This window comes from Schistocerca gregaria, chromosome 8, assembly GCF_023897955.1.
Source record: "Schistocerca gregaria isolate iqSchGreg1 chromosome 8, iqSchGreg1.2, whole genome shotgun sequence".
Lineage (NCBI taxonomy): Eukaryota > Metazoa > Arthropoda > Insecta > Orthoptera > Acrididae > Schistocerca > Schistocerca gregaria.
Genome location: NC_064927.1, coordinates 209595555 through 209610376, shown reverse-complemented (window position 1 = coordinate 209610376; position 14822 = coordinate 209595555). Strand labels below are relative to the sequence as shown.

The following is a 14822-nucleotide window of genomic DNA, read 5'->3' as shown; positions in this document are numbered from 1 at the left end:
TAGGAAAAGGGGGAGATTTCACAAAAAGTCACCCAGAACTGGGGACTTTCCTGAAATCTCTACCTTTCCCTAGATATCTCCAGTCCTTTACCTTCACCCTTCTTCCTTCCCCTTCAGGCCTTCTGCCTGAAGGAGCTGCCACTGGCTCCGAAAGCTTACCAATTACAACTGTCTTTTATGTGTGTGTTTTACTGCTGATTGGTGAGTAGATTTTTTTATCTATCCAATTAAATAATTTTGTCAATAATTGATTTTGTTGTTGTTATAGATAAAAACTATGGTATAAGAAAGATATATAGATTGAAACTAAATGAGAAAAAGTTTAATTGAATGGGGAGAGAATGCACATACATAAGATAAATGACAAACAGTGCACACAACCACGATTAAAAACAATGCTAAACAGCAATGCCATTTCAACTCTGAATGCGACACACAAGGAATAACTACTTTCTAACTATCAAGCTGCGAAAACATATTGGAGCTTACAGGCTAACAAATGTGAGAAACAGATTGTAAATATCTCAGTTTCACAACTTTAAAATAAAGATATGGTGTGGGGAAAGGTGAATACAAAATGTACAAATGAAGGAAAGAAAAAAAGGTTCTCTAGTACCCAATATCAGGTGAGAAAATGCTGCATGCAAGGAACTGTAAACAGGAAGGAACTGTCATCTCTTGCTATTTCCTACACATCTGATGAAGAAAGTTGTTAAGTTACAAAATCTTGAGCTTCAATGTATTTCGTCCATTTGAGTGCCTGTCACATCTACTTCCTGCCCCTGCCTTAGCAAATGGCAAACAGAATACGGGCAAGAAGAACTACACAGCAAAGGTTGGCAAAATCCCTGATTTCAAAGTTGCAGCGACACATTAACAGCTGCAATATAATAGAGGAACTCACTGAAGAAAGTTATGGGCATAAGTTGGCAACAACAGTGTGAACTTTCCATGAAAAGTTTCGTGTGGGAATACACACACACACACACACACACACACACACACACACACACACACACACACACACACACAGAGAGAGAGAGAGAGAGAGAGAGAGAGAGAGAGAGAGAGAGAGAGAGAGAGAGAATGTTGATGCTAGTGGATATATTCTGGCAAAGTGGATCATTGCTGTGACAGTAAAGAACATCTGGACAAAAACACTAATGCAGGCAAGGTGTATGCATACCAAAGGCTGGAACAAGTTTTGCAGTTCCTAAGAAAGAGCCAAACATTAATTGCAAATAAAAATAACTTATGTTATCTCTCATACACAAAAGACCTTGGAAAGAATATATGCAGCTGGTAAAAAGTATGAGTTGTCTCACATGTGGCCCTGACTTTAATGTAATTTATCAATGGTGGCATTATGGCAGTAGTGCGTAGGTACATGGGTCAGATTATCCAGTGGGAATGATTGTGTTGGTAGGAACACTGGTGTTGAAAACTGGTTTTTAGAGAAGGTCAGTGGGAAAATTTGCAAAAGAGGAAAGCATGGGAGAGGAGTTTGGTACAAGTGTTGAGGAATTTAGTTTTGGAACATATATGTTTACCAGAGGCTAATAAGTTATGAGGAATGGTGACAGCTGAAGAATAGTATATGATGTTGCTTTTTGGTTGGTTAGATGTGGACCAAAGTTTGGAAATGAGCTACAAAAAATAAAGGTCAGAAACCAAAAAAGTAGTTTTGAATTTGGAGTATGATTAGATGGACTGAAGATGGAGAAAAGACTTGGGCTGCTGATTAAGAGTGCAAACCACAAAAATATAATTAATTAATTATGGGAAGTATAGGAATATAATTTCAACATGGCCCATGAAAAAGCTGCCAAAAGATAAGGACCCTCCTTGTTCCCGTGTAGCAATCCACATGACATATTTGTATATCCTTGGCTCTCAAAGATGAAGAAATTGTAAGTAAGAATGAAGTTTTTTAGTGTGGCAATGAGTGAGGATTAAGGGATGTGGTTGGTATGGGGGGCAGTGTTGAATGGAAAAAAGATCATACATATTGGGATTTTGTCAGCTTTGACAAAGTAGGTTTCAGACTGGAAGGTGTTGGGAGTGGATCTGAAACACTCCAGGAGTTATTAGTATATGTAGTGTGGGAGGATTTGGGGTAGTACGTTACAAGTGCTGCCTTGCCAGGATTGAAATGTATCTGGTTGGGCCTTTGAAGTCTACCACAATGGAACAGCCAGGGTGATTTGTCTTTGCATACTTTAGGTGATATGTAGAAGACAGAGCTGTGTGGATCAGAGGAGCTTTATAAGAGGCTGTTGCGAAACTTTGTGAGGTCCTGTAATTGTAATAGTTTTTCACAGTCCAGTATGGAATGATGGAAGGAGGTTCTTTATACATTGGAGTGTCAAAGAATTAATGTACACTTCTGACTTTGGCACAGAAAGGGGTAAATTATGCTGCCACAAAAGTCTTTGGTCACCTACCAAACAGCATCAAAAGCCTGACAGATAGTCAACCAACATTTAAAAATAAATTAAAAGAATTTCTAGATGACAACTCCTTCTACTCATTGGCTGAATTTTTAGATATAAATTAAGGGAGGGAAAAAAACTAACTTAAGCATTAGTTCATGCAATATTTTGTGTAATGTAATATCTTGTACAGACATCTTTCATTAACCTGACACGTTCCACATCATTACGAAGTGTCGTATTCATGATCTATGGAACAAGTATTAATCTAATCTAATCTAATCTGACATATAACCCCCATGGTAAAGTACTCCTGTAATGTAACCCTTATCTCAGGGAGGATGATCACAGAGTGATCTGTATTCAAATTACAGACAGCACAGGACTATGTTAAAGTACAGTTTCAGGTCTCAGAAAAGATTTCACAAAGAATATGAAAATTACACTTGAAATGAGGAATATCTAAAGTGCTGGTAGAGACTGATTTTGAGGGATTGGAGCAGGATTACTTTGGGGCTGAGGTCAAAACTGTTTAAAGCAAAAGTTCAACGGTTACTCTGTCTGTGGGTTTCATCTGGAAGGTGAAATGGCATTTCTAACTGAAGCTCTGAGTGAGTGAGATCAGTTTCATACAAAATATGTATTCTGAATGTAATGTCCCATAACAATTAACACTAAATTAGCAGGATGTACTTTCACAATGGAATTTTCTATTATTTCAAAAGAAATTATGCACTGATACGATATTTTTAAAACAAAACAAACAGATGGATGACATTTATCTTACTCACTTGGTCACCATCTATAGCATAAAAAACTGCACTCTGCAGTTTGTCACTTGATCTATCAGCAACACTTTCATTGGGCACTCGACATTTCCCGCGTTCTTCACAGTTTTGATTGTGAGGTCCTGGCCAACACATACGTGCCTCCACGTCAATTCGAGCACCATGCTTGAGAAGAATTTCAACACATTCCTCGTACCTATAAATATAGATTTTCTTGAATAAAAATGTATTCACAGAAGAAAAAATTCTTTAAACAGATGCCTTACTTTTGCACATATTATAGGTTCACATTAATTAGGAGTTTACAGCCTTTTAAGATCTGTAGCTTTCCATGATACAATTAATGAAAACTGAAAAGGGGGGGGGGGGGAATTAAATTTGTAAGACAAACTAACATGTATACAATACTGTTTAAATGAAAAGAATATACCAAGCAGAATGTGCACATAATTAATGAACATTGCTCATTATGGACGTAAAAAAAAAAAGAAATATTCTCAATGGCCCATTACATATGATCAAAAATGCATGGATACGGCAGCCAAAAGTGCCTCTAATCCAAGACAGTATCTTTTTACGTCTTTGAGTGCTTTTGGTAACTTCAGTGTCAAATCCTTCACAATTCACATTGCAACTGATTCTAAGAATAGCTCTGTCAATGCACAGCAGATATAAGATATTGGAGACACTACGGCAGACTTTCTCAAAAACTTTTCTGTGAAAGTTACTCAGGTCCAAATTTATAGCATAAAAATCAGGAAGATCCAAAGAAACAAAAGTTTGCGTCTCTGTGCAAATATACCGCAGATGTAAAAGTGCTGTTCAGTACTATTTAAAACCTATTGTAACAATGAAATAATTGTTAAAGCATTATAATTTCTCTACAAAGGCTTAGTTCATAATAACACAGCCAGATAACTAAAAATTAAAAAGAATATGAAAATGATTTTTTTGTTTACGAAAAGGAAAGTTGCTACTCGTCATATAGTGGAGATGCTGAGTCACAGACAGGCATAACAGAAAAACTGTCACAAACAAGCTTTCGGCCAGCAAGGCCGTAGTCAAAAATAGATGACAGACACAGACACACAAATCACACAGACGCAACTCACACATACATGACTGCAGTCTGTGGCAACTGAAGCCACACTGCCAGCAGCAGCACGCGTGCATGATGGGAGTGGCGACTGGGTAGGGGTAATGAGGGGGCTGGGGCAGGAGGGGAGGGATAGTAGGGTAAGGTTGGGGGACAGTGAAGTGCTGCAAGGGAGTGCACATGGACAAGGAGTAGAGAGGGTAGGGCAGCTGTGTGCAGCCGTGAGTTTAGGGAAGTGGTAGGGGGAGGGGGTATCTATCCTCCCCCGACAACACATAGCTGCCTTACCCTCTCTCCATGTCGTCTCTGCATGCTCCACAGCAGCACTTCACTGCTCCCCACCTCTACCCTATTATCCCTCCCCCTCCCAGCCACAGCCTCCACCTTACCCTCGCCCAGTCGCCATTCTCATCATGTGTTGGTGCTGCTGCTCGCAGTTTGGCTTCATGGCTTCAGTTGCCGCGTGTGTGTGTGTGTGTGTGTGTGTGTGTGTGTTGTCTATTTCTGATGAAGGCCTTGCTGGCCAAAAGCTTATTTCTGACAGTCTTTTTGTTATGCCTATCTACAACTCAGCGTCTCTGCTATAAGGTGAGTAGCAACTTCTTTTCCATAATATTGTGCATTTTGTCCTGGAGTTTCCATTATTTGTTTCTTTTATTTGCATTATAAAGAAACAGTTCAGCAACTGCAATTATCTTAGACTGATTTGTAGAGAAATAGTATAACCCAGTGTTCCATCATTTCGTGATATATTGATTTGTTACATGACCTGATGTAACAGATGTTTCCGTACAACGAGATAGGCTATTGGCTTAATTTTCTCACAATACTTTGATAACAAACCAACTTGTCTTCAGCAATTGTGTATAACAACATTCTACAACTATGTACTCTCTGGACCTCAGTCAACCAGTTCTGCAATAATGGTTATGTTGCAATATTTGTAATTCTACAGAAAACTACTGCTGGCACCAACAATTAAGCATGGATATAAAAACTGGAATGATACTATTGCCGGGAATCAACTGTAACTGCCAACAGCAGCAGCACTTGAACCATGCAGCTACAGAATTTGTTGAATTAAAGTTGAAAATTAAGCCAAAACCTAAGTGGATGAGTGAAACTGTATGTGTTAAAAGTAACCACAGCTTATTTTAAAAAGTCTATCAATGTAAAGTCTTGACTAGTAGCACAGTGTATTACAGTTCTTTGATCAAAATGAGTGCAAATTTTTCTAATATACTAGCAACCCACTCAGGCTTCACACAGGTAGCATCAGTTATCTACAGCCACATGGTTTATCTGCAAAAGAGTAATAAATTATATATCACAAATCTTCCTTGTGAATCACACTGTCTATTGATGAAAACAGAATCAAAGTTCCTGTGGTACTTCCTGAGATTGGTCTTTACATACACACAGAAAGACATGGCAGGGACTTTAATTTCTAATATGTATAGATTTTGTTCCCCATTGATGCTATAACTGATTGCCATCCAATCCTTGCTTACGAACATGAAATAACATTACCTGTAAGTCATTTGCATGATGGTTCCCATCAATCAAATTAAAACAATCATTTCAGTCAATTGTTGAAAAACAATTCAGGTGTAGTTTTATGTATCAGTTGGATTATTCGTTCATTCTTTTGAGTGAAACTAGTCAATGAGAGAAACTGAATGGATTTAATTCAGTCGGTTGTAGCTTTAACTATCAGTTGAGCTATTTATTCACTCTTTTGAGTCAAAACCATCTTGTGGAAGCCACTGAATGAAAACAGACAATTTAGTCAGTTATAGCTTTACTTATCTGAACAGTTATTACTCATCCATTACTTTCAAGTGAAACTGGTCTGCAGAAGCAACCGAAAGAAAACAGTCAATGCAACCTGGCGCATTCGGTTATGAGTAGAAACTATCATTTTGCCACTGTTAAATCATCATTGTTCACTATGCTTCGTTATCACCTGACGTCACTGTTATTGCCATTCTGATATTTGCTTTTTCATTGAGTGTCAATGTTTACAAGTAGGAATTATCCTAACAGTGAATTTTGAGACTGGATCAGAAGGCCAAAGGGTTCAATGGCACGGAAATGGAAGAAATCGTACGATTGGGTAAAAAGTAATCCTCAAGGTAAATTCAGTGTGATACAATGTATCTGCAAGGATTATTCATATTATGAAACTAAAATTAATTACAGAAATTCCTAGAAAATTACCAAATGATGACAAATATTTCTTGCAAGATACGTGTTTGCAAAAAATAACAGCATGTGCTTGAATAGCAAGTGATTAAGACACCACACTGTTTTAGAAATTGTATCATATGCTTTCACTTAACATCATTTACCACAACAGAACTATCAATGATGGGTGCAAACCAGAAGGAAGACAGAGACAGAGCTTCAATAAATTTAAATAAAACTTAATTTCTCATTTATTTAAACATATATTTATAATGTAGCACTGGTTATTAATCTTTTAGAATCAACCAAAAACACGTATCTAACTCCATAAATACAAAAAATTCCTATTTAAGTAAATAAACATGTACATTTCGAAAACCCTTTATTTTTATCAATATGCTTCTTTTTCACCTCTCCTTTAACATATGTTGTCTGTCTCTAAAAAAAAAACTTGGCAACCCTAGCCATGGTTCAAGTATACCCACCAGAACTAAGAAATATGGAACATTACATCACCCAACACTGGAGAGTGAGGGAAAACATTCATACAGCTGACATGGTCCAGAGACTAGTTTCATCCCGCTGTTTCATTCAACAACTGAAAAAAAAACTGACTGAAAAAATAAAAAAAGAGAAACAATAACTAGCCAATCAGTTGTTAAAACCAGTCAGTTGTCTCATCACTTATGACAGGATGCATGTGTGTTTCGTCAATATAAAGCAATAAAGAGGAAAGAAACAAACAACTTATTTTTGTTAGTTGCTGATTAGTAACAACAAATCATTGGAAAGGGATTTATTACTTATTATTTGCTAATGTAAATGATGAAACACTCTGGATTAAGGTGTATATAACATGTGATAAGGAAAAAATAAGAAACAGTATAGTATGAGTAAATCAAACCAGGACTTAGAACTGTACAAATCTTTTATGTAACTGAAGGCAGAGTGGGGAGAAAGGAAAGGGCAGGAAGTAATGATATCAACTGCATTGAGACTTTGTGTGGAATCAGTGTGCCGGATTGGGATATGAATCTGGGATCTCCTGCTTGCTCGGCAGCTGCGGTAACCAGTGTTCATTGTGAATGCGATCTCCCTGGCCGACTCTCATTCCCACACAGTGCCACCTATCCACAGGCCCCCTAAATGTCCTCCATACTCGCTACTTTTAGATTCCCACAGGAGGTGGAACAAAATGTGTATTCATGCTGAAAGTTGTGGATTTATTGCCCATCTAGGCAAATCAATAATAAGAGTGCACGCTGTCTGTTCATCCAGATATGTCTGAAAGAAAAGACACTACTGATTCATACAAATGTACAAATACTCTAAGATTTTGTTGAATTGTTCTATAGTTACAGAGGTGATTCAGAAACACAAATAATTAATGAAATTCCATATAAAGGTAGGTGAGCTATACAAAGTCATCTCAAGCATGAAGAAGGAAATGCGAATGGACATGACAGTGCTTTCCGATAAACGTTGGAAGCTAGAGAAAAGATAATAAAAGGTGAACTTGCAAAATTATTTTCAGAATCTCTGCGGAGGGAAATGGCTTCTCAAGGTATTCATTTAAATTGTCACTGACTGAATAGCAAAACATTTTTAATAAATAACTGGCTTTGAGGCTGATATAGCATAAATGACCATTTACAAATCCTGAACAATGTTATAGAAAGAAGCAAATATTTCAAGAGATAATTCAGAAACACAAATAGTTAATGAAATTCCATAAGTAACAGCAGGTGAGGCAGAAAAAGCTGTCTCAGATGTAGATTCGTCCAAGCTTCCATAAAATATGTAAGTACAGTAAAACACGTCACTGGTTCAACTTGTATTAGTGTATTGAAAAACTCATATGTCAATGATGCAGGTTCCACGTACTTCAACAGGGTAGTGTGAAACTCATAATTCAAAGAGGAGTGAGACAAGGACATCCCATATCACTACTGTTAGTCTCAGTAGCTGCAGATGAAGTTTTAAGATTCTCATAGATATCTAGAACAAAAAATATTGACCAATCATTCAAAAAAAGAATAGATCACTTTCAGCTACAAAATGGTCACAAGAAGTGATCCGCAAACTACTGTCCAGTATCTGATAACGTACTGTGAACTTATAAGGTGACAATTATTGGAGTATATGAAAAAGAAGATAATTAGCTACAAACCACAGCATGCGCAAACTTTATTTAACATGTAAATGTCGCTACAGATAATCAAATTTAGGTTTTGACATGTTTGATACGCCTGCTGTCATTGCCGATAGTGTGGTGCAGACAAACAGTGAAATTCTGCATGATCCACTGAAGCTTTGGAACATTGATGCTATTGATGACCTCCTAAATGGCTGTTTTCAGCTCAGCAATGGTTTTGGGATTATTGCTGTACACCTCGTTTTTAATAAAGCCTCACAAAAAGGAGTCACATGTGTTCAGTTCTGGATAATATGCCAGTGGCCTTTGGGTACCCCAGAGCCAGCATGCAGTGCCCAAAGTGTTCCTCAAGGACATCAAACACTCTCCTGCTCCATATTGCATGAACCAAATCTTGTCAAAATCAGGGTCACTTTGGATAATGGGGATGAAATCATATTCCAAAACCTTCATGCAACATTTGGTAGTCAACATGCCATCAAGGAATATCAGACGGATCATTCCACGACTGGACACTACACACCACACAGTCACCCATTGAGGCTGAAGAGACTTCTTGATCAATAAATGCAGATTCTCTGTCCTCCAAATGTGCCAATTTTGCTTATTGATGAACACATCCAAATGAAAGTGAGATTCGTTGCTGAACCAAACCTTATTCACATCAAATATCTGTTCATCAATTCTGTGGCGAAACACAACAGCTGTTCCACAGTCCTGGGGCTTAATGGCTGATGGGTTTGAATTTTGTATGGGAAGAGATGAAGGTCTTCAACAACAACTGGTTGCAGTGTCTTCCGGTTCGTTCCCACCTATTGTGCAGCTTGTCTGATCGATTCCCCGGGGCTGGTTTGAAACATAGCGCATGTCTTCTCAATGTTTTCAGGCAGTTTCACCCTTTTTGGACAACCGACAATGCCAACACTGTCATCATGAACACTATCCATTCTCTCAAACTTGTGAATCAAATTCTTGATTGTTAGTACACTTGGACCAGTTGTCTTCAGCTTGAACTCAACTGCAAACTTCCTTTGAGTCACAATTAGGCTGTTATTGCTCGCATGGTAGGTCCTCACAGGCTCTATATCTCAGGTACACTGTACCATGATATTTTCACAGCCAAATGGCTGACAACAAAAAGGCGTGTACACATGCGCCGAATAATTCCCATCAGGCCCTGCCGCCACCCATGCAGTTTAAACGTCCTAACGCAAATTGTTCAGAAGTTATGATGATTTTATTTCATATAGTTCAATAATTGTCACCCAGTAAATGTAATGACATATCTTTGAACAAAACCTTCTCCTCATCCCAACCAGAATGAATTCTCAAAACATCAATCATGCTTGTGATTTTTCATATGACAACCTGAAAGCCGCAGGTCAAGGCAGTCAAACAGATGTGATATTTCTTGACTTCTAAAAAGCATTTGACAACATGCCACACCTTTGCTTATTGCCAAAAGTACAATTATATGGGATATCAAGCGAAATTTGTGGCCATATTGAGGATTTCTCGGCAGAGAGAACATAGTATATTATCTTGGATTACACGTCATCAACAGATGTAGACACAACTTCAGGTATCCACCATGAAAGTGCATTCGGTCACATACTGTTTATGATGCAGTTACCTATACTGAAGTACTGACTGAAAAAAAGCAGCACAAATATTCAGTCAGATCTTGATAGCATTTCAAAGTGGTGCACAAATTGGCATCTTGCTTTAAATATTCAGGAATGTAAAATTTTGTATGGCACAAAATGGAAAAACATAGTATCCTATGACTACATCACCAGTGAGTCACAGTTGGAATCAGTCAACTTATACAAATACTGTGACTAACAATTTGTAGTGATATGAAATGGAATGATAACACAGACTCAGTTGTACATAAGTCTGTGATAAACTTAATGAATATTACAGAAACACACTCGGCTTACAAAGGAGATTGCTTATAAAACCTTATCCAACACATCCTCAGATACTGCTGAAGTGTATGGGACCTGTACCAAAAGGACTAACACGGGACATTGTAGGTATACAAAAAAGGGGAGCATGAATGGTGACAAGTCTGTTTGCACCATGGGTAATACTGAAGAATCTGAAATGGCTAACACTTGAAGATAAATGCAAACGATCCCATGAAAGCCTGGTTAGTTTAAGAGAACAAATATTAAGTGATGTATCTAATAATATACAACAACCCCCATGTACAAAGTGAATGAGAAAAGTAATGAAACTGACAACACTGCTAGAGATCTAACAATGCTGTGTTATTTTGCTTGCATGGACTGGTGTGTTCATCCCTTCCAGGTGCTCAGTCCGAGTTTCAGCTTCATACAGCCATCTTGTGATTTTTGAGGGCACCATCAGTGAAGTTGGGTTATGAAAATGGGCAGGATACTTTAGAGCGATGTTATGTAATCAAATTTTGTGTTAAACTTGGAGGATCCACAAGTGCGACATTTAAAAAGTTGAAGCAGGCCTATGGTAAATGAGTTTTTTGCTGTCCCAAGTCATTTCTGGAAGGCTGAGAACACACAAGATAACCTCATTCAAGGAGACCTTCAACTTCAAAAGCCACCTCAAACATTGAACTTGTACATGCTCTTGTGAAATCAGAATGACACTTAACAATAAGGATGACAAGTTAAACTTAACCTTTCACTGTACATCAAATTTTGACCAAAGATTTGTACACATAAAAGATTTGTGTCAAAAAAAAAAAAAAAAAACTCTCAACTGAGTAGAAGGACAAATGAAGAAATATGTGCATCAATCTTCTTGAAAAAGTTGTCACTACAATGAGTGGTTCAGTTATCACAGGTCATCAATTCTGCATTTTTGAGTATGATCCTGAGAGAAAATAGCAAAGTGAGGAGTGGCACACCGAGACATATCCTCAACCAAAAAAAGCTAAAATGAGCAAACCCATGCAGATTTGCTTCATTCCTCCAGAACAAACTGTCAAGATCTCCTTGAATGGCTCAGGAAAAGGGTGAATTGAGTGAGACTAGATGCGACAGATAACTGGATGCTGCATCATGACAATGTCCTATGTCACATGGTCACTTTCGTCATAGAATTTTTGACCTCGAAAGACATTTCTGTTGTTCAATAGTTCCCATATTCAGCCGATCTTAGTCCTTGCAACTTTTTTCTTTTTCCCGAATTCAAAAATGTCTTAAAATATGTCATTTTGGGAACCTGGAGAACATTCAAAAGAATGTGGCTGACATGTTAAAAACCCTACTAGCTGATGTCTTTCATTGTTGTTACCAAGACTGGGAACAATGACTCCACCAGTGTATAGCTGGTGAAGGAACTACGTTGAAGGGGAAAATATTGTTGTCTGAAAAACAAAAAACTCTGGTAGATCAATCATTCTTTCTGTGTTCCATTTATGAACTCAACAGGAAGAAGCCCCTACTAAGTGGTACAATGGGAAGTACTCTCTGACACACAGTTCATGGTGGTTTCCAGATTACGTGTGCAGATGTAAAATCATCTTCACTTTGTTAATGACAGTGTTCTATTTGCCTTCAGTATAGATACATGTCAACAATACGTGAATAACTTAGTAGAGCAATGTTGAAAGAAGGCCTGAAATTTAATTACAAAATAATTTACAATGAATTGACGAAAAACAACTCAATACAAAGTAACACCGAAGTATCAGAACTAACTGATCATTTCTTGTGTTAAGAGCACTTCAAGTAGATGAATGAATGAACAGCAAGAAAGTAAAAAAGTAAAATAGCATGGAGTGCATTGATAAACTGAACAGGGTTTTAAAACTATGCTTTTGATATATCTGTAAAAGAAAGTCTAATTCAGAGTGTATTATCATTTCTGGCTGATGGCAGAGGCATATGGACTTTTAACAAAAAAACTATCTAACTACTGAGGGCTGCTCACAGATCAACTGAGATATGTGTGTTGAGAATTACTAGGAATGATAGATAAACAAATAGAAATAGATTTGAGGCAAAGATTATACCTGCAAAGAAAATGAAACAGAATTGGGCAGAACATCTAGCCCTTGTGAATGGATGATCGATAAACTGAGGAAGTCATTTGCTGAATTCCAAGATATAAGAATGGACTAGGACCACAACCAAATTTTAGTTCAGTAAATGACACAAGAAGACTTAGAAGAGTAACATGGTCAAATGCAGTATTTCATGGAAACGTCTAATGGGTGCGTTTACCCAGCAGCAGAAGTCAAAAGGCTAACAATGATGACAAATTACATAAAAGTACAGTCTCAGAAGAATTAATTATTTGATTAAATGTATAATTGTCAAAAAGTAGTGTATTACATTACACTCATGAGAAGCCTCCCCACTCACAAAAAAGAAAATGAAATTATAATTTTACACAGAAAAATTAGAAAAGGACTCCAGTTACCTGCAGATGTTTTATCTTTGGCATAAAAGAAACAGGTTCTCATTGCAAAACAACAGCCCTATATCACTATTCCACACACCTCAAAGGTAACAATTTTTCAGCTACTCTCTATAATCTACTTACAGTCACATCACTCAAATTCTTTAATTTGACCCCTACACCATAACTTTGCATACCTTTGTAATAGGCACAACATTAATGGGATTTGATCAACTGTCCAATTTTCAAGAAGCATGGGCAACACTGGTAGCCAATTTCATCTATGGTCACAAGTTGAAACAAAGTGCATACATTAACAGTTGTAGATTGACCTCTAATGTCATGCTCCATATGGTATTCCCTATTTACTTAATGTCAGCCAAGAAGCACTTCCATGCAAGGACTTGACACAATTTCAAAGAGGGTTTGACCATGAATTAATATTTTGAATAGTTGCCTTTGGATTTTGAGGATTCTTCTCTTTCCATGGATATGATTCATTCAAGAAGTCAATACACAAATAAATTTTTCTGAACACTGCATATGCTCCAAGCAGTAGGTAGAAATTTCTAGTGAAGAAAACAGATCATCTGTACACAGAAATGATAAAAGAAGGTTCCCATTCCACCTACCAGTACATTAACAATTTTTAGTGACTGGATAGGCAGTCATATTTATGATATTTCTTTAGGGTCTTCATGTCATCAAGACATTCAGTTTATGGAAACACACTATCTAACCAAGGGACAGCTCAATGTTGTCATATTTAATTCTGGAAGCTCAAAACTGGTATTCACTATTATATCTGATGAGAAAACATTGCTGCAGGAATTTGACACATAGGGAAGTATGGATCTCCCCAGTGATTCCCAGCCAATAAAAAGGAAGTGAAGGAAACAAGGTTAGAGTTTGATACACATTTTAAAATTGCTAGTAGCCAATGAATTAATGACAGAGATTAGGGTTTAACATTCTGTCAATGACATGCCCATGAGACACATAAGTAGAGCAAGGAACATTTTCAAAAGAATGGTGTATATTTTATTTGGTTCAACAGGACACAGCAGCACTTGAAGAGAATGAATCACTAAACACAAATTGGTATGCTGGAGTAGGCTTTCCTGAGCTATTCAGATGAATCATGAAGAACAGAGCCAAATGTAGACCAGCATATGTTTTATACACCAAATCTGTTCTCAAGAAAAGTCGCTTTCTCCTCACAATCAAACAAAGTAAACCACACATAGGTTTGAGAAATCCTTGAAGTGGTTGTGTGTAGCTGCTAAACGCTTGTGAAGGAAGCTTATAACCACAACTAAATGAGTTGGGAGGATGTACCAGTACTACAACAAGAAGAAGAGTACAACAAAAAGATGATACGGTCAAAGGTTAGAAAAGCAGAATTTTTAGTTACTTTCTATAAGTATGGAGGAAGAGGGGGGGGGGGAGTAGGGGTAGACATAAAGACCAATATATTTAGAAATACTGGAACACTGCTGAAAAAAAAATTAGTACACCCCTTTAGAGGTTTCCAATTCACTCATGACTTACTGTTGGAACTATGCTTATGGAGTACATGAAATGATTACATTAAGAGATCAATGGTACAAGCATACAAGGATACAAATTTCAGAATACCTCAGCAGTCAGCACCAAATATTCAGTGATGAGGACGAAGATGTGGAGAACAAATGGAAAAAAATCAAAGGTATCGTTCAATATGCCCTAGACAAGTGTGTTCCGAGTAAGCTTTTAAGGGATGGGAAAGCTCC

At 37.4% G+C, this 14822-nt stretch overlaps 1 protein-coding gene across 5 annotated transcripts in view; it reads right to left on the bottom strand.

Annotated features, from left to right (window-relative positions):
* The window catches only part of LOC126284810 (ankyrin-1), a 151316-nt gene that overhangs the window by 94558 nt on the left and 41936 nt on the right, over positions 1-14822 (bottom strand). For all 5 annotated transcript variants that reach the window (XM_049984004.1, XM_049984006.1, XM_049984003.1 and 2 more), the window contains exon 4: positions 3224-3416. In XM_049984004.1, the coding sequence (XP_049839961.1) occupies positions 3224-3416 (193 nt within the window). The remainder of the gene's footprint in view (positions 1-3223; positions 3417-14822) is intronic.